Consider the following 25,234-nt stretch of genomic DNA (forward strand, 5'->3'; position numbering starts at 1 on the left):
CCAGTACCAGAAATTTGGCCACAGTGTTATCGAATCTATGATATAGGCCAATGTGTCGGCCGATAGTAGTTAATTTGCCGTTTTCTGAGTCATAGAGGTGGTCGCCGATTCTCTGTCTAAATTCCCGGATTGTTTTGCCCACATAAAAGGCTTTGCATACACAGTTCATAAGGTAGATCACCCCTTTTGTACCACAGTTGGCGAAGGTCCGTGGGACCAGAATCTCCCCATTGGGTAGAACCACAGTTCTACTTTCGTGGACCCAAGGGCACCGGGGACACTCCCCGCATTGAAATGTGCCATTGGGACCACTCCTCAAAGGTTTAGTGGGATTATAATGGCTGGCAGTTAACTGATCACGTAGTGACCGCGCTCTACGGAAGACCACTTCCGGTGTGTGTCTAATATATTTGGTCAGTGTGTGATGTTCAGCCAATGCCAATGTTTGGTTAGAATATTACGAAGTACGTTGTGATGTGCAGAGTAAGTCGTGATGAATCTTACGGTTTCTGTGGGAGAAGAGGGTTTCCTGCCTTTGAAAAGTAGAGAAGTCCGGGAGCGTGACAAGGACTTATTATATGCTTTGCGCAAGATGGTAGAGGAGTAGCCACGTTGTAAGAGGCGTTCGCGCAATGCTTTAGCCTGACGTTTAAAGTCGTTGTCATGTGTACAGTTCCTACGTAAACGTGCATAGGGTATGCTCCGTACCAGGGAATTCGGATGAGCACTGGTGGCGAACAACAAGGTATTCCCAGCAGTGGGTTTTCTGTAGAGGTCAGTGCCTAAAGTTCCGTCCGGTTGTTTAATAATTAGTAGATCTAAGAAGGGGATTTGCTCAATCTCGATTTTAAATGTAAATTTGAGATTTAGGTCGTTGTTGTCAAGTTGACGTAAAAATTGTAAAAGTTTGTCCCTAGAACCCGTCCATACCATGAAAAGGTCATCAATAAAACGATACCATAAAAGGATATCGTTTAGAAATTCCATATATTGATCATGAGCATGGATATGTCGCTCCCAGCCACCTAGATATAAATTTGCATACGCTGGGGCGCACGACGTCCCCATTGCAACACCCTGTATTTGTAAAAACAATTGATCGTTAAAAGTAAAATAATTTTTGGTCAATATGAAATACAGTAGTGTCAGTACAAATTGATTCAAGGGCCAGGTCGTTGTATCTTGTTCAGCTAAGAAGGATCCAGCCGTCCGTACGCCCTGCTCGTGGGGGATACTGGAGTAGAGAGCCTCAATATCAACAGCCACGAGCAGGGCGTCCGGAGGGATCTGGATTCCCTCAAGGTGTTGCAATAGGTCAGTAGTGTCTCTGATATAGGACGGGAGGCTACGGACATGGGGCATTAGGAAAGCGTCAACGAATTTACTCGCATTGTCTGTTAGGGAGCCTATCCCCGACACTATGGGTCTTCCCGGAGGGATATGTACATCTTTATGGGTCTTGGGTAAGGAGTAAAAGGTAGGGGTACGGGGAAATTTGGGGACCAGGAACTCCAAGGTGTCTTTGTCAATGAGGCCTGTGATATAGGCCTCAGTGCAAAGAGCCCGGAGTTCCTGTGCAAAGGAAGATACGTGTATCTCAGAAATGGGTCTATACCAATGTTTGTTGTTGAGTATAGCAAGGCACATAGATTGGTATTGGTAATTGGTCATAAGAACAATATTACCGCCCTTGTCCGATTGTTTGATCACGACATCAGAGCGTTGCTGCAAGGACCGAAGGGCTCGGATTTGACTAGAATCAAGGTTTGAGGGGAAATCAGGCCATTTTTGTTTCTTGAGGTCACTAATTGTAGCTCGAAGGAAGGCCCATATCTCAGGGCAGGTATTGAGATCGGGAAACCTACGGGATCGTAGGCGAAAGGGCTTGGGCAGAGATGTTTGTTTAGGGATAACCGGAGGACCAGACATATTAGGTGCAGGGAGAGTAGGTGAAACTGTCCCTGTTACAGGTTCATTGGCAGGGGTATCGTCAGGACCCCCGCAATCTTGTGAGGATGCGGGGTCTCCGGTGTCACCTTCATCGTATAGGAGCATCAGGTCGCGGAGCGCCCTGAACTCTTCCATAGAGAAGCCTTTGGTACGCTCCGCGAGCTCACGCTCCAATCCTAAGTTGATGCGATCCTTATCATAGATAAACCTAAAGGTTAAGTTACGTGCAAAAAGGTACAGGTCCTTAATTGTTTCAGTAACCTTCAGTGCATCAAGAGGACAGAAACCCAGACCTAGCTGTAACACCGAGATTTCCTCACTATTGAATGTGTAGGGGGTAAGATTTATGACATTACGGTCGGTGTGGCATGGAGGGGAGGGTTTTGTTGAGACGGTGGAGGTTTTAGGACGTAAGCATCTAGATTGCTCTGTTGTTTTTTCAGATCTAAAAAAATGGCATCCTCATTAATTTTCGTATATTTATTAGTCATTAAAGCCGAATTTAAGATTTTGGGAATAGTACCGTGCAATGTGGAGTGACCAGTGGCCCCTTCTAAGGGGGTATTTATATCGTGTGAAGTTTGTGTAGGGGGTGCCTGAGTGGATCTGGGGCCTTTTGGGCCTTTCTTATCTTTTTTGGAGTTCGTTGGAGGGGTGTTGCCCCCAAAACGAAGTCTCTTACGTGAGGCTACTCCTCTACCATCTTGCGCAAAGCATATAATAAGTCCTTGTCACGCTCCCGGAATTCTCTACTTTTCAAAGGCAGGAAACCCTCTTCTCCCACAGAAACCGTAAGATTCATCACGACTTACTCTGCACATCACAACGTACTTCGTAATATTCTAACCAAACATTGGCATCTTTTGGCTGAACATCACACACTGACCAAATATATTAGACACACACCGGAAGTGGTCTTCCGTAGAGCGCGGTCACTACGTGATCAGTTAACTGCCAGCCATTATAATCCCACTAAACCTTTGAGGAGTGGTCCCAATGGCACATTTCAATGCGGGGAGTGTCCCCGGTGCCCTTGGGTCCACGAAAGTAGAACTGTGGTTCTACCCAATGGGGAGATTCTGGTCCCACGGACCTTCGCCAACTGTGGTACAAAAGGGGTGATCTACCTTATGAACTGTGTATGCAAAGCCTTTTATGTGGGCAAAACAATCCGGGAATTTAGACAGAGAATCGGCGACCACCTCTATGACTCAGAAAACGGCAAATTAACTACTATCGGCCGACACATTGGCCTATATCATAGATTCGATAACACTGTGGCCAAATTTCTGGTACTGGAGGTGGTTCAACCTAGTCCCAGGGGTGGCGATTGGGATCGCTCGATACTCCAAAGGGAATCCCTGTGGATCGAGCGACTCAATGCCACCATCCCCCCCGGCCTAAACGAATCAGTGTCCTATAGGGCCTTCTTATGAGGCCTTATTCCCTATTTCCCCCCTCCCTCCCCCTCTCCCTCCCCCCTTTTCCTTCCTGTCCTTTCCCTCCCCTCCCCCCTCCTCCCCCTTCCCTTTCTTCCCTCCCTTACCTTCCCCTCCACTTCTCCCTCCCCCTGTCCCTGTTCCTCCCCCCCCCCTCCCATCACAAGGTTAATTCCATTCTCCCTTCTTTCCCAGCCCCTCTTTTTTTTTTTTTCCCTCCTCCACCCCCCCCCCCCCCCCCCTTTGCCCTTTGTTACCATTGGGTTCTACCACTATATAGGATGCCTTCTCTGCTTAAAGCTTACTCCTGAATGTTGTTGGTTATTGACATTCCGTTGCTTATATACAGAATCATTGTATTGTTTTTGCTTTTAATATACCATGTTTTATTATGTTGTGATTTGTATTGCTGTTCAAGGATAACCTCCTCCCCCGTTATTGGACTCTGTTGGCCTTTGTTTCGCCTTGCTTTTTCTCCCTGTGGCGGACACATGCTCACCCTGGCAGCCCCAGGGCTGCTTGTGTCTCCGTGTCTGGGAGGTTGATTCCCTTTGACGGGAGCGCGCGCTCGTGCAGTGGCACCTAACGGTGCGCCTGCGCAGTGCGGGTGAGCAGACCCTGTTACGTCAGGGACCGCCTCCGTCACGCCGTCCCTGACTTCCGGGTTGGGGTGCTCTTATAGCGGCCGGTTACGGCCGCTATGAGAGCCTACAGCCTCCTGACGCTGCGCTGTTTGAGGATCACCCTTCGGGTAAGTTCTGTTCCCTCTTGTTTTCCCTATTTCCAGCCAGACCTTTCCTGCATATTGTGTCCTCCTCTCATATCAAGTTCATCCAATACGGCTTCCTCTTGTAGTGCCATTTGCAGCCTTAATGTATCTCTGTTTATGTCTATATCCAGAGTGTTTCCCCTCTGCTGAGGACTAGTACCCCCCAACCCGGCACTGCTTTGTACCCATTGTCAATCCACACTACCTCCAATACTGCAAACTTTATCCTTAGTTTGTTACTTGTATACCGCTCTTTACTTGTGGGCAAACCCTTCCTTCTATATTTATGGATGGTAATTCTAATACAAACTTTGATTGCAGTTGCTGCTGTGACCTCCCTCTGCCCGCATACATCACTGGCTCCAGTCCTGGGGGGCTCTCATTGCTATTGTAACAGTGCTTGGTCTTTTCAACTTTGGTATATGATCCCCTGCTATGCTGTCCTCCTCCATTCCAGCTCATGCGTCTTTCAATTAATTAACGCTTTAGTGGTGAGTGCCAGCTCTCAATACCTGTGTGCAACTTCTTTCAGTCCTGATCTGTTTCCTACACAGATGGAAATATTGGTTCTCTCCCCCTTTCTTCACTGACCCCACTGGCTCCCCTCTCCTTCCCACCTTTCCCTCCTTCCCTCCTCCCCCCCCCCCTCCCCCTCCCCCCCCCCCTTCCCCTCCCCCCACTATCTTTCTTCCCCTGTTTCCTCCCTTTCCCCCCCCCCTTTTTTTTTTCTCCTTCCTTCCCTCCCCGTCTCTTCCTCTGGTATTTTCCGTTCTATCACCATCAATTATCTCTTCTCTATCTTTTTCTTTGTTCTTTTTCTGCACACTGGTTTTTTGGAAATCTCAGAGTCATAACACTGGCACCCTTATATTCCACTCTTTCTTTTGATTTTTTTATCCCCTAATTCAGTGACTTACATAATTCAATTGTCCAAATTTATTCAACAGAGGCTGTTTGCTATCCCCTGTGTTCGCCACAGGGGGAATCACATGGGGCCTTACATACCCACAGAGAATCCCTGAACGGGTGAGCTTATCCTTATTGTACAAAATTTGTATGTAATTGTTTAATGTATTATGTAATGACTTTGCTGTAATAATTACTTCTTCATATACTTTTTGATCTGCTTGTATTTATTACAATTTATTCCATGTTGCACTATAGATATTGCTCTCCTGAGGAAGCGGTGAATACCCCGAAACCGGTCGAGAATTCAAGCTATCTATGTATCCATCATTATTCTTGGGTGTAATCCATATGGTTGTATATACTGTCTCTGCTTTGAACTACAACTGTATGTGACATTGTAATAATCTTTTAATAATGTTTTCTATTAAAATTGAATTTTTATCTAACCACTATTTCCCTATCTACCCTGATTTACTTAATATTTAGTTATATCCAGTACCGCAATAGTCCCCTCCTGTTTTTCTTTGTGGGGGGTTGAGATACTGGCCGAAAGGAGCAGCCAACTGCGGCCGTTCCCTGCCCCCTGCCCTTTTCCGTATCAAAATAAAAGGCAATCGGAAGTTCTGGACTTCTAATGTAGCCTGTATGCAGTGCTAAAAGGTATCTACTGCCTACATACCTGCCTGACTTCCCCACCCTTACCCTATATTCAGACAGCCGAATATGTGTGGCCAAATTGGCCACTGGCAAGAATGTCCAGCTGTCAGCAGGAGATGTCAGATTTGTACTCTATACAATCAATAGCAGGTGGTGCTGCTTTTCACATGTAACCGCTCATCCATTTCTGCAGAGTTTTGGCTGCACACAAACTGGCCTTAGGTAACTGGCCAGATTTTTTGCAGCTTTAACAGAGTGTTGCTGCACCCAGATGCTATATTTTTTATTTAAATAAAAAGGTGTTCTCTAACTGGTGTTGGCAGAAATCCCTCTACAAAAATGAATAATAGTCAATCAGTTTATAGCAGCATAGTTCAAATGCAAAGGACATTCACCAATCATTCACTCTAGGTAATTCAATTACTGTAATTTTAAACACATGCACCAGGAAGATATACCTGCAGTGTATGATTAGTGAATGTCATACTGAAAGCATCATAAATATGCCCTTAAGAGCGAATATCCCATTACCACTCTCTGCTATACAAATCAGCATTGCTCCACATCACAGCCTGTATTTTACAGCCCATTCATTAAAAAGGTGTTAACCCTAAACAAACAAAAAAAAAATGCTCCTTTTCCTTTAAAGCATGATATACCACACAGTGATTTTGCAGTGTCATTTGTCCCAATACATGTTATACAATACCTGGTTGATCCTGGCTGTTCCTGTGTTCCCTGCTGTAATGTGACCACGCTTATCGTGGCTGCTGATCAACGATAGCGTGGTCAGATTACTTGCCTCCGTCATCCTGCTCTCTCCTTATCGTCTCTGCATCTCCCCCTCCCTCCTTGCCTTTCATTTCCGTAGTTTATGCTCTGAGCCGATCTCCTCTCCCCTCTGCCCCTCCTGCATCTATTCCCTTGTGGCTGTAATGTAACATATATTATTATTTGTATCCTCTCTGTTTTAGGAACATATTAAGTACCTTCTTTGCCCAGCTCTGCTGTGTGGTCACATGCCCTCCCTCTGCTAGCTGGCATACATCAGAGGGGAATCTCAGCCCCTTCCACTGTACTCCTTAGATCGAGAAGAAGAGTGGAGGGAGGACACATGGCCACACAGCAGTGCTGGGCAAAGAAGGCATTTAGCTTTATCATTTTTTAAAAACACACACACTGTACTTTATATCTTCATAAAACAGAGGGGATTTAAGTAATTTATATATGTGACTTTACAACCACTTTAACAGCAGGACCCAAAATGGAACCTGCAATATGTTGAAAACTCCATAATTAGAAGAGAGGCTGATCACATAACTTTGAGGCTGGTTTCACACTGCAGTACGGAGCAGCTCACAGCAGGGGTCCGGTGTGTCCCTATTCACCATTTCAGGTCTGATTTCAGTCCTAATTTTTGGTTGAATTCGGACCTGAAACAGACCAGAAGACGCACAGGACTCCTGTGCAATTCGCAACGGAGCCGCTCCAGAGATGTGTGACCCGGCTCCATAGAAAGCTGGTCACAATCGCCTGACATGGGGAACCCGCATCCAATTCTCAATAGTGTGAACCCAGCCTGAAAGGTCATGGGCTCTATATGTTTTTATACCTTTTTTTTTTTTTTTACTTGTTGGGGGGAATTTACTAAAACTGGATTAGACAGAATCTGGAGCAGATATTAACCTTCTAGCTTCAGCTTGTTCAGTTAAGCTTTGAAAATAAATATAGAAGCCGATTGGTTGCCACGTAAAGTTGCTCCAGTCCTAGTAAATTACCCTCGTTCAATTTAATAGCACTTTGCTAGTAAAGTGCTTTGCTATTTAATAGCAATTTACTAGACCAGAAGACAGCAGAGCACTTTAATTTCATACCACTGGTTTATAACTCAAAACCTTAAATGCCACAAACATTTAAAGTTTCCTATTGGTAAATCAGAATTGTGTGGAACTATCGGTATAGAGGAAGTGGCCATAAATACGTGAGCTGTAAAAAGGTTAGGATTGCTCTCAGCAAATCTTCTTAGTTTAATCATCCCTACTATACAGTTTCCATACTCCACCCCCACAATCTTACTGCTAGGTTTACCAAAAAGTAACCAGTGGTAGCCATAAAAGAGGAAAAAAACAGAAGCCACCTACTTCAGGTACTAGTCCTGAAGTGCTTCATAGTAAATATAGCCCTGATTCTCAACAAAACAAATAGGTTCCTCTACTTTGCCTAACATAGGCAGAGTTTGTGATTATCAGAGTAAAGACTACAGTCCAAATCCTGAAGAGGACTTAAAGTAGAACTAAAGGCCATTTTTTAATTTTGCATAGAGTAGGGAGGGTTATAACCCTTGTCATTTTTTTTGCCATCTGTGACCCACTGGGGAGATTTCGCCTCACATTATGTCCTATAGCCAAAACAGAATGTAAGAGCAAATCCCTCCAAAGTGAGGGAATTCTAATTTTTTCACTTTTAGTGATAGCTGTAAATAGGTTAATTGGCCCTAGTATGGGTATGTATGGACATTAGTTAGGGACCTTAGATTGTAAGCTTCTTGAGAGCAGGGACTGATGTGAATATAGATGTAAAGCACTGCATAAATTGTCTGCACAATATAAATACCTGTAATAAATAATAAATAACAGGATCAATAGAGAGGGTTAATCTCCCTAATGCCGTATACTCACAAGCGGAATTTCCGACAGAAAGAGTTCGATGGGAGCTTTTCATCGTATATTCCGACCGTGTGTATGCCCCATCGGACTTTTTCCGTCGAAAATTCAGAAGGACTTAGATAAAAGATAAATATAAAAATAAACATATTTAATACATATTTGCTTTGCATGAACATTTTCATATGTTTTATTCCTATCTACATGCTGCAAGTACTGAAAAATAATGGTTGATTATGTGTCTGCAATATAGTGTGCTCCTACCTTCCCGTTTGACAAGACAACAGAGTGAATTTTGGGCTCTGAATTCCAAAGCATTTGTTGTCAGCCCTGCCTACATTACTTCTGATGCATTAAAAAACTCAGACCTCTCCTAATCACCTTTCACTCCTCATCTCCATAACCGCTCCTTGGGTACAGGTGGAGAACACAGGAAGTGATCAGTTTACAGGAAGTGATCAGTTCACAAGATTTCTGGCAACATAGAAAATGCACTTATGAAAAAGATATAAAAAACACTTTCAATGGTATCATTAGTAGAGCAAAGGTGAGCAAAGAAAAGAAGTTCATTATTAGGGTTTACATACAGTTTAACTAATTACCTTTCAGAACTGTAGTAAGATATAAGTCGGATAAGATCTGGAAAGGTAAATGTTGAACGTTCCAGAGAGAGACCTGCAATGTACAGAAAAAATCCACAGTCATCAAATCAGTTCAGATCAGGAGAGAGGCCAGAGTTGAGAACAAGCACTTAATTTATATAATATTCAGTAGAGCAAAGACATACCATAGCTATAATCAAATTACATAACTTAAGGAGATTAGTGGGCCTGACTTGGTACTCAAACTGATAATCTACTTCTTCAGTGATTGAAAAGGCCAAAGTACAATACAAGAATCTTTAAAAGACTCAGATAAGCATGATTTGCTTATGCACTGGTATCTTGCAATGAATGAACAGTTTCACATGGTCTAAGGTTCAGTCTGGATTGAGTAATTTTAAAGAGGATCTTCACCTTAGGTGCAAAAATTTTAAGTCAGCAGTTACAAATATTGCATCTGCTGAATTTTCATATAGGAAACTTACCTGTCTAAGGATCCAGCGCCATCCTGACCTGAGCCGGTTCTTCTGGGTTAAGTTCTGCTTTAGGTATAACTATAACTAATATTCATAAATGGTTGACAGTTTGCTTCAAACTTTCTTGATCCACCATTTTTATTGTGTGGTTTGTGGCGCTTTTCATAGTGCCTCCCAGCCTTCCCTTTACTTTCCTGCCTTTATACAGGCTGTGAGGATGGGTTGTGTCAATAGAAAAAAACTGCAATTAAAAAGAACTGTGTGTTCACCATTTTCTGGGAGCACATAAAAATATCCGGCCTCTACAAATTAACTGAAGATATCCATGACCCTCAACCCAGGAAATGAATGACATCAGCTATCTGACTCAAACAATTTCATAGGTTGGGTTACATAAACTCAAAGTTTTCTCCCCCCCCCCCCTCAATTGTCTCTCTCTTTGGTCTAGAGCAGTCATTTCCAAACTGCGCTCATTTGCTTGCCTTTATCTGGCCCTTGGGGGACTATTACTCTTACTGATGCAAGGCACTAATCCTCCCACTGACACCAACAAGGGGGTACTACTCCTCCCACTGATGCCAGTGAGGGAGGACTATTCCTCCCACTGATACCAATAATCTACTGACCACAGGCTCTATGTTTTTTTTTTTTACTCCCATTGACCGCCAAGCCTGAAACATTGTTTAATCCCACTAATGCTGGGACATTTTCTACTAGTGTCCATCATAAACTATTCTGTTTGCCGGCCACTAGAGGGCATCTGAACTATCCAACAACCTGATTGTTATGAATCAACAAGATAACCTCCTCTAATTAACGCCCCCTATTTAAGGCACTCATGCCCCTACATAATTAACTTGACAAAGGAGCGCGCCTGTCACTACCATTGGCAGAGCGCACGCAAGGAAATGCATTGCATCATTTCCTGTGACATCACACGCTCGCCGCTGCGGTCCATGTGCTCTTTCTGGGACGCTCTGCTACAATATATATTTACGGTGGGGAGGGAAAGTATTCAGACCCCCTTAAATTTTTCACTCTTTGTTGCATATTGCAGCCATTTGCTAAAATCATTTAAGTTCATTTTTTTTTCCTCATTAATGTACACACAGCACCCCATATTGACAGAAAAACACAGAATTGTTGACATTTTTGCAGATTTATTAAAAAAGAAAAACTGAAATATCACATGGTGCTAAGAATTCAGACCCTTTGCTGTGACACTCATATATTTAACTCAGGTGCTGTCCATTTCTTCTGATCATCCTTGAGGCTGGGTTCACACTAGTGCGACAAACGCTCCGACATTGGGAGCTCATGTCGCATGACGTGTGAAAATCAATGTTTCCCTATGGGAGCCGTCCTAACTGGTCCGACACAAGTACTACTTCAGCCCATTGACTATCATTGAAGTCGGATCAAAGTCGAATCGCCGTCTTGCATGATCCAACTTTGGCATGCGACTTGTGCTCAGATGATCTTGAGGGGGAACTCCGTGCCAAATTTTAAATAAAAAACCGGCATAGGTTCCCCCTCCAAGAGCATACCAGGCCCTTCGGTCTGGTATGGATTTTAAGGGGCACCCCCTATGCCGAAAAAATGGCGTGGGGGTCCCCCGCAATCCATACCAGACCCCTATCCAAGCACGCAGCCCGGCCGGTCAGGAAAAGGGGTGGGGACGAGCGAGCGCCCCCCCCCCTCCTGAGCCACGCCAGGCAGCATGCCCTCAACATGGGGGGGTGGGTGCTTTGGAGTGGGGGGTGCCCTGCGGGAGAAGAACCTGAGAGCGCGGAGAAGAGGCCGCAGAGCGCGAAGAAGAGGCCGGAGAGCGTGGAGAAGAAGGAAGAGACCGCAGATAAGAAGCAAGAGACCACGGAGAAGAAGGAAGAGACCCCCGAAGTCGGAAGACGCCCGGAGCTGCCTAATAAATTACTTTAAAAACCCGTGTAGTGTTTTTTTTTTTTTTATTGACACTTTTTTTTCCTAGGTGAATGGGTAGGGGTACGATGTACCCCATACTCATTCACAAAAGGTGGGGGGCCGGGATCTGGGGGCCCCCCTTATACGCCGTTTTTTTTGGCGTAGGGGGTGCCCCTTAAAATCCATACCAGACCGAAGGGCCAGGTATGCTCTTGGAGGGGGAACCCATGCCGGTTTTTATTAAAAATTTGGAGTTTCCCCTCAAGATTCATACCAAACACAGTGCCTGGTATTGGCGGGGATCCAAGTCGGATCCCCGTTTATTGAAAGTCGGACGTATGTCGGCTTTAAGTCACAGGGCAAAATTGGATCCAGAGGAGGACGGCTGTTGTGTCGCACCAGTGTGAGACCAGCCTGAGATGGTTCTATACCTTCATTTGAGTCCAGCTGTGTTTGATTATACTGATTGGACTTGATTAGGAAAGCCACACACCTGTCTATATAAGACCTTACAGCTCACAGTGCATGTCAGAGCAAATGAGAATCATGAGGTCAAAGGAACTGCCTGAAGAGCTCAGAGACAGAATTGTGGCAAGGCACAGATCTGGCCAAGGTTACCAAAAAATTTCTGCTGCACTTAAGGTTATAAGAGCACAGTGGCCTCCATGATCCTTAAATGGAAGACGTTTGGGACGACCAGAACCCTTCCTAGAGCTGGCCGTCCGGCCAAACTGAGCTATCGGGGGAGAAGAACCTTGGTAAGAGAGGTAAAGAAGAACCCAAAGATCACTGTGGTTGAGCTCCACAAATGCAGTCGGGAGATGGGAGAAAGTTGTAGAAAGTCAACCATCACTGCAGCCCTCCACCAGTCGGGGCTTTATGGCAGAGTGGCCCGACGGAAGCCTCTCCTCAGTGCAAGACACATGAAAGCCCGCATGGAGTTTGCTAAAAAACACCTGAAGGACTCCAAGATGGTGAGAAATAAGATTCTTTGGTCTGATGAGACCAAGATAGAACTTTTTGGCCTTAATTCTAAGCGGTATGTGTGGAGAAAACCAGGCACTGCTCATCACCCGTCCAATACAGTCCCAACAGTGAAGCATGGTGGTGGCAGCATCATGCTGTGGGGGTGTTTTTCAGCTGCAGGGACAAGATGACTGGTTGCAATCGAGGGAAAGATGAATGCGACCAAGTACAGGGATATCCTGGACGAAAACCTTCTCCAGAGTGCTCAGGGCCTCAGGCTGGGCAGAAGATTTACCTTCCAACAAGACAATGACCCTTAGCACACAGCTAAAATAATGGCTTCACAACAACTCTGTGACTGTTTTTGAATGGCCCAGCCAGAGCCCTGACCCAATTGAGCATCTCTGGAGAGACCTAAAAATGGCTGTCCACCAACGTTTACCATCCAACCTGACAGAACTGGAGAGGATCTGCAAGGAGGAATGGCAGAGGATCCCTAAATCCAGGTGTGAAAAACTTGTTGCATCTTTCCCAAAAAGATTCATGGCTGTATTAGATCAAAAGGGTGCTTCTACTAAATACCGAGCAAAGGGTCTGAATACTTAGGACCATGTGATATTTCAGTTTTTCTTTTTTAATAAATCTGCAAAAATGTCAACAATTCTGTATTTTTCTGTCGATATGGGGCGCTGTGTGTACATTAATGAGGAAAAAACTGATTTTAGCAAATGGCTGCAATATAACAAAAAGTGAAACATTTAAAGGGGTCCGAATACTTTCCGTCCCCACTGTATATATATATATATATATATATATATATATATATATATATATATATATAGTACTGTTTAAAAATTGACTGTGCAAAAGATGAGAACCCTGAGTGACACTTAAACCTTCTCACACCGTGACAGGGAGTTGTACTGTCACAATATATAAATACTTTTCATAGCCTGTAACCAAGACAATATTTATTTTCCTGCATTGAGATGTGAATTATTTGCCCTTTCTTCTGTGGTAGCCTAAATTGAATTTTAGAATAAAAGGTTTACTATGCTTTACATGATTTCCTATGAAGAATACACTGTGCATATTTAAATTGTGCAATATGAAATGTTTCCGAAGCATTAATGTTCCAATATTAGTAGTTTGTTCCAGTAAAATGCAGTGTAGTCATATCACCAGAAGGTGGCAGAAGTGTATTATCACTTACAATTGGAGACATACACCAATGTAATTTAAATGATGCATACAGACATGATATCCAAAATCTGTAGTAATCCCTGGTGTTTTAAATACTGTATATTGTATATATACTGTGTATATGTATACATGTGTGTGTGTGTGTGTGTGTGTGTGTATATATATATATATATCTCTATCTATCTATAGATAGATAGATAGATAGATAGATAGATAGATAGATAGAGAGATATATATATATATATATATATATATATATATATATATATACAATATACACATATACCCGAAGAGAGAGAGAGTAAACGGCACTCCCACAAGTCCTTTTTACCACTAGTTCTCCTTCTTACTGGCTGTTCAAAACAACAAATGTAAGAATTCATAGATTGGATGAAAGGTTTAGCATAGAGAGGAAGAGAGAGAAATAGAGACAGAGAAAATGGAGAGAGAGAGGCAGAAAAGAGAGAGAGGAAGAGAGAGAAAGAGGGAGGAAGATAGAGAGAGAGGGGAAGAGAGAGAAGGAGAGGTCTGTATCTGTCCCCTGAATTGGTACTTTTAAACTTTTTGGGCTCAGTCCTACATATGTAAAAGTACCCATACAGGGGTATGTCATGTCCGACTGAACATACATTAACTGATTCTCTCTACTCATGTGACTCAACCATGATTACTTAGGTTTGCCAGACTGCACATTGTGCCCCCACCACTAGTCAACAGCAGAGATTTCCTGGAATGCGACTAGTCATATTACTGTTTCCTTCTCAGGGAAAAAAACAAAAAAAGGTGTCCAGAGAAAAGTATAGATGAAGGGTATTTTTTGCTAAGTACAATAAGCTCCATCAACAGCTTGAAGCAAGCAGATACTGGAGATCATCTGTGCATTAGCATGTCATGGTTGAACATGAGTATGGCAGCCTAGGTTAGAAGTCAGAGAAATGAAGATGATTTAGAAGAATACGGTGCACTAGTTGCTTGAAGTTGCAATTAATATATATGGGTCAGTCCAGATCAATGAAAGTTCACTGAACCTAATGCAGTCCCCTGGTGGGTTATCATGTTGCTTATTCTTGCTCAGCAATATTTCAGCTTGTATGCAGATTTAATTGGCTGAAAATAATATAGTCACTACAGGGGGAAGCTTCATACAAATCTATGTGAACTGTAAGGACTAAATATATGGAAAAGTAAACAAGCAATATGTGAAAGGCTTATCAAGAATTAGTTTCAGCTAAACTTTACAGTAATAACGCAAGTGTAAAAAAAATACCATGTGTTCCCTTTAAATACACACAAGTCATTTCTTTTGCTCTAAGGAGTTTCAAATAATCAGGCACTAATGTGGACAATAAATTGATAATCTCATTGAAAATGCTGTAGACTGCAGACTCGTTACTATGCTTTTACCACAGCCATTCACATAAACAGCAGTCAACTAATGGCTGGAATTAATATTTCATTATGCAGTTGTTTTCGTAAAAGACCAAGAGAAGCAGCAAAGTGAAAAAGTGATTTGTTGATGGTTGGGGGTTTATAGTCCATCCAGCTTACACAGCAAAATAGAGGCTCTTAAAGTGACCCTGTCAGGTTATAAATAAAAAATAAATAAATAAATAAATAAAAAGAACAAAGATCCCTGCAATAGAAAAGCTTTTGTACTCACTTGTCCAGCATCCCGTCTCATTTTCCTCTTTCTTTCCAGCTCAATTGCTTTCTCCAGTCTTATTGACAATCAATATTTATGGGAGTGTCAGATGCCTGTGTCCCATGCTGCGTGTCGAGGTTCCATCCTCTGACCCCTATGTCACTGATGTGTCCTGTAGTGACAGGGGGCACAGGCAACGACACTCCCAGAAGTGTCGGAAATTGAATAGTCTTATGGAAGCTGCAGGTTGTAAAGTATGTCACATATAGTTATGACCAGTACAAATCGTGCTACACTATACTGCACCTTACTAATACCCTGTAAGGTTCAAGACAGGCATTTATGTGAGGGTTTTAAATCTCAGTGCACAAAAATCGAAGTAGTTTTGAGTTCTCCAGACACTTCAGAGCTGCTCCCCAACAAATAATCCAAAGGGGTCCAAGCAGGGTGATTCTCTCTGATTGCCATTACTTTCCCAGTGAAGAGAAAACAAACCAGATGCATTAGGCAATTGCTGGGAGACCAATGAAACAGTTGCATCTTGCTACTGTACAATTCAATAGAAAAGCACACACCCAGTAAAAGAAACACATGAATTGACCTAACCACCTTAACCGAGGATGGGCAACCTACTGTACTCTGCTGCACCTTGTCTAGTGTATTGTGGCCTGTCTGCTATTCACCTGATGATCCTTCATGTATATAAGCCTGATGGATGAAACTTGGCCCGCAGTCATCTGATAGTCGCACACACAGGACCAACTGCTGCCGAGTGTTGGATCTCCTCACCAAGAATGTCTGGAAAATAAAAGACTATGGTAAATTCTGAGTACAATGGACATTAAAATAGTGACAAAATACATATATTCTAGTGTCAAAAAAATAGAAAAAACACAACAGGCCATTCCTTAGGGAACAAGAATACAGTACTAAAAATAAAACTTATGAGGCTTACTTTGTTTTAAAAAGACAGCAATGGATAAGTATGTACATGTAAAATATAAGCCTAAGGGCACAGTTATTCTGGATTTGCCAATATTCAAAATGGGAATTAGACTAGAAAAAAAGAAATGAATATGTTCTCTATAATGATATAAATACAAGCCTAAAAATATAGCAAAAGGACAAAGTCTGAACATGTAAGCTCCCTATAACCTTACAACACTGAGTGCTTCACTGGGGACAAAGGCAAACTTACTGAATGTTTTCTTTAGCTCTGTGTATGTAGGGGAACATGCTGCTGATTTGTAGTATGATGATACTGGTGGAATTATAAATGCAACAACATGGCTTGGTAAAAGTAAATGCAATAATTAAAATCTCATATAAGCCTTAACGGTTTAGGCCTCATGCACACAAGACGCTGTTAAACACACGTTCAGAGGCAGTTGGACACTTTTTTCAACTGCCCCTGAACTCATTCAATGTTATCCTATGTGTCCATGTACACAGTCTCGTTTTTTGGCGTTTTTAGGCAGTTGCATTTAACCTCGTTTTTCCAGAAGCAAAAAAATGGGTTCAGACGCAAAAGTTTTCCACGTTTCAGATGCCAAACGTGGCTAAACGCCGGTACCGCGTTTAGCCACATTTGCGCTTATAAGTGTTTTTAAAGGAACCCTATTTTTTGGACCAGAAAACACAGAAATATGATGGTAAACTGCAGCAGAGAATGACATTTTGCGACCCGACTTTGGGGCCCCATATCTCGGGGCCACTTGGTGCTAGGAACCTTGGTGTGCAAACAGTGGAACTAGCACTACAACATATCCAAATCTGGAGTTCCTAGCACCAAGTGGCCCCGAGATACGGGGCCCAAAGTCGGGTCACAAAATGTCATTCTCTGCTGCAGAAAAGTGCTTGACATTTCGCAACCCGACTTTGGGGCCCCATATCTCGGGGCCACTTTGTGCGAGGAACCCTAAATTTGGTGTGCTTCTGGCCAATGAAATGTGTTACCACCTAAGCACTTTATGAATCTAAACGTGTCTAAACGCACCAAGTGTTTTTTCTGCTAAAACACTGCGGCCAGGGGAGAGAGATGAGCAAATGCTCTGTGTGCATGGGGCCTTAAAGCGGAGCTCCACCTTAAAAAAAATGATTAAAAGCCAGCAGCTACAAATACTGCAGCTGCTGACTTTTAATAAATGGACACTTACCTGTCCCAGGGTCGCTCATCTCTCGGCTGCCCCCGCCGCCATCCTCGGTCAGGGAATCAGGAAGTGAAGCGTTGCGGCTTCACTGCCCGGTTCCCTACTGCGCATGCGCGAGTCGCGCTGCGCGTCTTCACTGGTCCCCATTGTATTCTGGGAACGGTGCGTTTCCCAGAACACAATGGGGGGGGGGGGCATCTGCAGATATTCTGCGGCTATCTATACCCAGAAGTGGGTGCAGATGCCTGTATTATACAGGTATCTGCACCTCCCTCCCACCTGAAAGGTGCCAATTGTGGCACCGGAGGGGGGGAGGAATCCAATGAGCGGAAGTTCCACTTTAGGGTGGAGCTCCGCTTTAAAACTTTACCTGTGCTAGGTGTGTACTTCCCTACATTCCTTATTTTGTCTTTTTGACAATATCATTAGCCTTTTCATGGTGACTGGTTAAGGTGTCTGTGCTACCTGTGTGGATCTACACTCACCGGCCACTTTACTAGGTAAACCTGTTCAATTGCTTGGTAACACAAATTGCTAATCAGCCAATGACATGGCAACAACTCAATGTATTTAGGCATCTAGACGTGGTGAAGACAACTTGCTGAAGTTCAAACCGAGCATCAAAATGGGGAAGAAAGGGGATTTAAGTGACTTTGAACGTGGCATGGTTGTTGGTGCCAGACGGGCTGGTCTGAGTATTTCAAAAACTGCTCATCTGCTGGGATTTTTACGCACAGCCATTTCTAGGGTATACAGAGAATGGTCAGAGAAAGAAAAAATGTCCAGTGAGCGGCAGTTGTGTGCACGAAAATACCTTGTTGATGTCAAAGGAGAATGGACAGAATGGTTTGAGATGATAGAAAGGCAACAGTAACTCAAATAACCACTTGTTACAATCAATGTACGCAGAATACTACCTCTGAATGTACAACACATCGACCCTTGAAGCAAATGGGCTACAGCAGCAGAAGACCACACCGGTTGCCACTCCTGTCAGAACTGGAAACTGCAATTCACACAGTCTCGATTTCAGCTTAGACATTCAGATGGTAGGGTCAGGATTTGGCGTAAACAACATGAGAGCATTGATCCATCCTACCACGTATCAATGGTTCAGGCTGGTGGTGGTGGTGATGTAATGGCGTGGGGGATATTTTAATATAAATATATTTAATAAATGCCACGGCCTACTTGAGTATTATTGCTGACTATATCCATCCTTTTATGACTACAGTGTACCCATCTTCTGATGGCTACTTCCAGCATGTTAATGCACCATGTCACAAAGCTCAAATCACCTCACCACTGTATTCTTGAACATGACAATGAGTTCACTGTACTCCAATGGCCTCCACAGTCACCAGATCTCATCCAATAGAGCACCTTTGGGATGTGGTGGAACGGGAAAATTCTCTTCATGGATGTGCAGTAGAGCTGCACGATTCTGGCCAAAATGAGAATCACGATTTTTTTGCTTAGAATAAAAAGATCACGATTCTCGCGACGTAAAATCTTTCACATTATACAAAAAAAATTGGGCTGACTTTACTGGTTAGTGTTTTGTTTTTTTTTTAATTCATTAAAGTAATTTTTTTCCCAAAAAATTGCATTTGAAAGATCGCTGCACAAATAAAGTGTGACATAAAATATTGCAACAACCACCATTTTATTCTCTAGGGTCTCTACTAAAAAATATATATATATATCATGTTTGGGGGTTCTAAGTAATTTTCTATAAAAAAAAAACAAAAGGATTTTAACTTGAAACCAACAAATGTCAGAAAAAGGTTTAGTGTTTAAGTGGTTAAACTTTCTTCATTTACACACAAGTCTATTCCATTGACAAATTTTTACAATGTTTACACTTAAGCCCCGTACACACGATCCGAAAATCGTACAAAAAATGCCGCATTCGAATCGATCGTACGATAATCGGATCGTTGGTACAGAGCTTTCGAGAGCCGATCAGGACAGTTCATCCGATATTATTCTATCGAAAATGCACGAAAATTTTTTTCGTACGATGCCAGATCTTATGATTTTCGTTTAAGCAGTACAGCTGTTGTTCGAAAATGCAATACAAATGCATTACAACACATGACATCACTTCCGAATTTTTATTCTGTCGTCCGGGAATTTTCGTGACTTTTGTAAACCCATTAGATTCGACGTGAGATTAGTATGCAAAAAAACCCAAAAAAAACGGACGATCATTTGCCCGATAATCGGATCGTGTGTACGGGGCTTAAGTATGTTGTGATTCTTGGCAGACTGCCTGTTTTTTTTTTACAGCTGTGGCTTCAGAAGAGCAGAGAGAATTCTTTGCATAGACAGAATTGTGAAACACTTTTGTCAAGATCACCACGGGGAAAAAATCGCGATAACGATTTTCGACGATTAATCGTGCAGCTGACAAATCTGCAGCAACTGCGTGATGCTATCATGTCAATATGATCCAAAATCTCTGAGGAATGTTTCCAACACCTTGTTGAATCTATGTCACGAAAAATGAAGGCAGTTCTGAATGCAAAAGGGGGTCCAACCCGGTACTAGCAATGTGTACCTAATAAAGTGGCCGGTGAGTGTAAGTACTGGGGTATCTTCAGATATAGAGATGAGGAGATAAAGCCGCTCACAGGAAAACCACTTCAATCAATGAGAAAAATCCTCCCCCAGCCTCACAGGTGCTGGCACTGCACAATTAATGGAAGGAAAAAACCGAAAAGCCTGGATGGCCGCACTTCCGTGAAAAAAGCACCTTTATTGTAACAAAACTAGGTCACATAAAATCTAACGCGTTTCGCATCAAATTTATGTGAAACGCGTTAGCTAATAGTTGTCCTGTGTTATCCGACTATATGTGACCTATTTTTGTTACAATAAAGGTGCTTTTTTCACGGAAGTGCGGCCATCCAGGCTTTTCGGTTTTTTACTTCTATTGGGGTATCTTCCTTAAAACCTGAGGTAACGGAAGAAGTGACTTGAATAAGCTACAAAACATCTTCAACGTTACACAAAAAGTCTAGTTAAATGTGACCAGATAGTTCTTTACAGACCCAATAATCTCTTGTTGTGATCCTTTGTACCCAAACACATTGAGATGACCAACTTTGGTCCATTCTGTGGCTTGGGAAAAGCCTTTCTATCTCCCCATACACACAGTGTATATTATATAAAAAGAAAGAAAAAAAAGAGCGCACCAGCCTAGTGCATTATCCTTGACAGATTTATTGATTAAAAACAAGATAAAATCTACTCACAAAGGTAGAAGAAAAAATCGCATTTGTGTATGGCACAGCAGCGATTAGTCCAATGGTAGCAGTTTTCCAGGTCCCAGGAAGGAGGCGTACGGACTACTGCTGGCTAACGCGTTTCGAAGGTTGCCCTTCTTCATCAGAGCCTTGGACCTGGAAAACTGCTACCATTGGACTAATCGCCGCTGTGCCATATACAAATGCGATTTTTTCTTCTACCTTTGTGAGTAGATTTTATCTTGTTTTTAATCAATAAATCTGTCAAGGATAATGCACTAGGCTGGTGCGCTCTTTTTTTCTTTCTTTTTTTCTTTCTTTTTATCTAATATTAGGACATCCCATCCTTAAAGAGCAGCAAGGCCGAAATCCACAGTCCTTCCTGAACCCTTGGGATCTTTTAGCTAATACACCTGTGCGCAAGAGTATTTTTTGCTTTTTTTGTATATACAACAGTGTATATTATATTGAGAAGAATGTGTACACAGCAAAGGTCACCAGTTGTGTTACCACGACTTACCCCTGGTGGCTCTCTCTGCAGTACATGGAGTGCGGTCGCTGAGTTGACACTGAGGTGAAGCCACACACTCTGTGTGAGAAGAAGCTTGTCTGTAATGCTGACTGAGGTTGATGATCCTCTTGGAGATGGGGAATGGGGGGGTTCATTATTTGGGTAATCATACACAGGTTCTGTCGTGCTGAAAAGACAAACAAAAAGAACTGGATATTAGAGTGTATTTATCATTGATTAGACAAGAAATTCACCCAACATTCACCTGTTACGTGTTTGCTTTTTCACATTCATGCTATATAAAAATCATTGTGATCTCTCAATATTTATCTGGCAAAAAAAAAATAAATGAACCGGTACATCAAACACAATCCCCTTCTATTTGTTGAACTAGATGGACAAGTGTCTTTTATTTAGTCAGTCTAAGCTTGTAACAATTAGTTTATGGGAACATTTCTTGAACGGGATTTACCCAACATCTCCTCCTCAATGGGAAAGTGTTTTAGAACTCATTTACAGTTGCAGCCGGGGGGGCAGTAAAAATAGGCGGTTGAGCAGTGGTTTTACTGTCTATAAAAACCTATAAAAACTATACACCATAGTTTTTGGCTGCTTTCCTGTACTACTCATCCTATTTCATTAAATAAATATAGTAAATGTAGCACATACACTATATTACCAAAAGTATTGGGACACCTGCCTTTACACGCACCAGTCCTCAGGAAGGACGTACTGGAAATGGAGTGAGTACAGAGAAGGGCAACAAAGCTAATAAAGGGTCTGGAGGATATTAGTTATGAAGAAAGGTTGCGAGCACTGAACTTATTCTCTCTGGAGAAGAGACGCTTGAGAGGGGATATGATTTCAATATACAAATAACATACTGGTGAACCCACAATAGGGATAAAATTATTTTGCGGAGGGGAGTTTAATAAGATACGAGGCCACTCATTAAAATTAGAAGAAAAGAGGTTTAACCTTAAACTATGTAGAGAGTTCTTTACTGTAAGAGCGGCAAGGATGTGGAATTCCCTTCCACAGGTGGTGGTCTCAGCGGGGGGCATTAATAGTTTCAAGAAACTATTAGATAATCACCTGAATGACCGCAACATACAGGGATATACAATGTAATACTGACACATAATCACACACATAGGTTGGACTTGATGGACTACTATGTTACTATGTAACTATGTATGAACTTAATGGCATCCCCGGCTTAGTCCGTAGGGTTCAATATTGAGTTGCCCACCCTTTGCAGTTACAATAGCTTCAACTCTTCTGGGAAGGCCGTCCACAAGGTTTAGGAGTATGTCTATAGAAATGTTTGACCATTCTTCCAGAAGCGCATTTGTGAGGTCAGACACTGATGCTGGACGAGAAGGCCTGGCTCGCAGTCTCTGTTCTAATTCATCCCAAAGGTGTTCTATCGGATTGAGGTCAGGACTCTGTGCAGGCCAGTCAAATTCCTCAACCCCCAAACTCGCTCATCCATGTCTTTATGGACCTTGCTTTGTGCACTGGTGCACAGTCATATTGGAACAGGAAGGGGCCATCCCCAAACTATTCCCACAAAGTTGGGAGCATGAAATTGCCCAAAATGTCTTGGTATGCTGACACCTAAAAGTGGAGTTCCACCCAAAAGCGGAACTTCCTCTATAAGGCCTCCTCCCGGAATCCTGTTTGTGAAACTGAGCTTTTGGAGAGGAGGGGGGAGCAGGTATCCGATTTTGACAGGTACCTGTTCCCACTTCCGTTCTGGTTGCGGTTGGAAGCGGAAGTTCTCCCTCCCAAAGTTTACTGGGACAGATGGCAGGTTATAGAAAACTCCGGGACCAGTCACAGAGCGCAGCACGACTCACACATGCGCAGTGGGCACCCAGCTGTGAAGCCGCAAGCTGTCACAGCCGGGTGCCCATATAGTAGAGATGCCGCCGAGGGAGGACAAGGGGAGAACACAGCATGGGTGAGTGCGCCGCTGGATCGTGGGACAGGAGAGTGGCTGTTTATTCAGCCTAGGTTCACACATGTGCAGTGCGAATTGAAGCTCAGGTTTCACTGGGAAGATAAAAATCAGTTGTTCAAAGGTTTCACTGCATTGTAGCTGCGGATCAGAGAGCAGGGAGAGGGGGAGGAAGGGGGGGGGGAGGTGTAGTGAGGAGAAGGAGAAAATCCTTGTTCAGAACGCAATGCATCTGCGAATAAGATGCTCTCCTATAGGAGATAATGGGCTTGTAATTCGCACTGCAATGCCCAAAAAACGCACACGAATGCAACGCATATATGTGAACCAGATACTTTCAAATGAATGTATTTTAAAATGTCCTGCGAATTGGATGCGGGGTAAGCCGCATCTAATTCGCATAGGTGTGAACGGGGGATAAAAGTCAGTAGCTACACTTTTTGTAGCTTCTGACTTTTAATAAACAAAAATATGAATGGAACTCCGCTTTAAGAGTTCCCCTTACTGGAACTAAGGGGCCAAGCCCAACCCCTAAAAAACAACCCCACACCATAATCCCCTTCCACCAAATGATTTGGACCAGTGCACAAAGCAAGGTCCATAAAGACATGGATGAGCGAGTTTGGGGTGGAGGAACTTGACTGGCCTGCACAGAGTCCTGACCTCAACCCGATAGAACACCTTTGGGATGAATTAGAGTGGAGACTGCGAACCAGACCTTCTCGTCCAACATCAGTGCCTGACCTCACAAATGTGCTTCTGGAAGAATGGTCAAACACTCCCATAGACACACTCCTAAACCTTGTGGACAGCCTTCCCAGAAGAGCTTAGGCTGTTATAGCTGCAAAGGGTGGGCCAACGCAATATTGAACCCTACGGACTAAGACTGGGATGCCAATAAATTTCATGTGTGTATAAAGGCAGGTGTACCAATACTTTTGGTAATATAGTGTACGTTTGTAAAACTCAAAGCCCAGTCTCTAGGAAAGCAGATTCAGAATGCATTTGCATAAAAGCGGGTCTGTGCAGTAAAAGGGCTTGTGTCGATGGAATCAGTTTGACATGAATCAGAATTCACTGACAGGAGCATTTGAGCTGCAGTTGACTTCATCCTGACCTGCATAGACCTTTATGGGAATGCAAAACTCACTTGTAATGAACAAAAAAACCCCGCCATTGCAGGCCTTTGTGCTACGGCTACACTGGTCATTATTATTATTGGCTCAGTAATGCTACTAAAATCTTATGAGACAGATTTCTTTATATCACATTGATTTTAATTTAAACTGCTACATGCAGTAAGAGATTTTCAGTAGTTTCATTGAACGATTGACCTACAGCTGCAAATTCAACCGCTTCCCAACCAGCCGCCACAGTTTTACTGCGGCAGAATGGCATGGCTGGGCAAAATGACGTTTCCTTACATTGCTTCACCTTTGGGCCACTAGCCGCTGGGCTACCGCGATCGCTCGTGACAGAGCGAGAACCGGGATCTGTGTGTGTAAACACACAGACCCTGGTTCTTTCAGGGGAGAGGAGACAGATCGTGTGTTCATACTATGTCTCTCCTCCTAGACAGTCCCATCCCCCCTACAGTTAGAACACACCTAGAGAACACATTTAACCCCTTGATCACCCCCTAGTGTTAACCCCTTCCCTGTCAGTGACATTTATACAGTAATGAGTGCATTTTTTTAGCACCGATCACTGCATAATTGTCAATGATCCCAAAAAAGTGTCTGATATGTCTGCTGCAATATCGCAGTCCCAATAAAAATCGCAGATCGCCACCTACTATTAAAAAAATAAATAAATAAATAAAAATACCATAAATCTATCCCCTATTTTGTAGACGCTATAACTGTATACGCTTATTGCGTTTTTTTTTTTACAAAAAAAAAAAAAAAGAATACATATCGGCCTAAACTGAGGAAAAAATGTGTTTTTTTTATTAAAAAAATGTGGGATATTTATTATAGCAAAAAGTAAAAGATGTGTTTTTTTTTCAAAATTGTTGATCTTCTTTTGTTTATAACGCAAAAAATAAAAGCCGCAGAGGCAATCAAATACCACCAAAAGAAAGCTCTATTTGTGGGAAAAAAGGACGTCAATTTTGTTTGGGTGCAGCGTTGCACGACTGCGCAATTGTCAGTTAAAACGACG

At 42.9% G+C, this 25,234-nt stretch overlaps 1 protein-coding gene across 1 annotated transcript in view; it reads right to left on the reverse strand.

The window, feature by feature from the left end:
• RIN1 (Ras and Rab interactor 1) overlaps positions 1 to 25,234 on the reverse strand; it is a 48,112-nt gene that overhangs the window by 17,211 nt on the left and 5,667 nt on the right. Inside the window, exons 3-5 of the mRNA XM_073605232.1 lie at positions 21,118 to 21,295; positions 15,880 to 15,994; positions 8,990 to 9,062 (exon numbers count right to left, since the gene is read on the reverse strand). Of these exons, the coding sequence (XP_073461333.1) occupies positions 8,990 to 9,062; positions 15,880 to 15,994; positions 21,118 to 21,295 (366 nt within the window). The remainder of the gene's footprint in view (positions 1 to 8,989; positions 9,063 to 15,879; positions 15,995 to 21,117; positions 21,296 to 25,234) is intronic.

The sequence above is a fragment of the Aquarana catesbeiana genome, linkage group LG11, assembly GCF_042186555.1.
Source record: "Aquarana catesbeiana isolate 2022-GZ linkage group LG11, ASM4218655v1, whole genome shotgun sequence".
Lineage (NCBI taxonomy): Eukaryota > Metazoa > Chordata > Amphibia > Anura > Ranidae > Aquarana > Aquarana catesbeiana.